This window comes from Cariama cristata, unplaced genomic scaffold, assembly GCF_000690535.1.
Source record: "Cariama cristata isolate BGI_N322 unplaced genomic scaffold, ASM69053v1 scaffold24000, whole genome shotgun sequence".
Classification (NCBI taxonomy): domain Eukaryota; kingdom Metazoa; phylum Chordata; class Aves; order Cariamiformes; family Cariamidae; genus Cariama; species Cariama cristata.
The window spans coordinates 2,388-2,663 of NW_009594423.1; the positions used below are offsets into that span (position 1 = coordinate 2,388).

Sequence of the window (276 nt, forward strand, 5' to 3'; positions counted from 1 at the left end):
GACCCTAGTGGCTGTGCGCGGTTGTGATTCAACCTTCCCTCCCAGCTCGTTTCATCGTGGGGAACCATCCAGGGGCTTCAGGGACCACCTAACGGCCCCGTGCTCGGTCAGTGCATCCACAGGGACCTGGCGGCCAGGAACGTCCTGGTGACTGAAGACAACGTGATGAAGATCGCTGACTTCGGTCTGGCCCGTGACATCCACCACATAGATTACTACAAGAAGACCACGAACGTGAGTGGTGGGCGAGGGGCTTCACCAAGGTGGGCGAGGGCA

General features: G+C 59.8%; 1 protein-coding gene across 1 annotated transcript in view; it reads left to right on the plus strand.

Annotated features, from left to right (window-relative positions):
• LOC104160033 (fibroblast growth factor receptor 1) overlaps positions 1–276 on the plus strand; it is a gene marked incomplete at its 5' end in the record, with an annotated part of 4,198 nt that overhangs the window by 1,812 nt on the left and 2,110 nt on the right. The window contains one exon of the mRNA XM_009698088.1: positions 96–263. Coding sequence (XP_009696390.1) covers positions 96–263 — 168 coding nt within the window. The remainder of the gene's footprint in view (positions 1–95; positions 264–276) is intronic.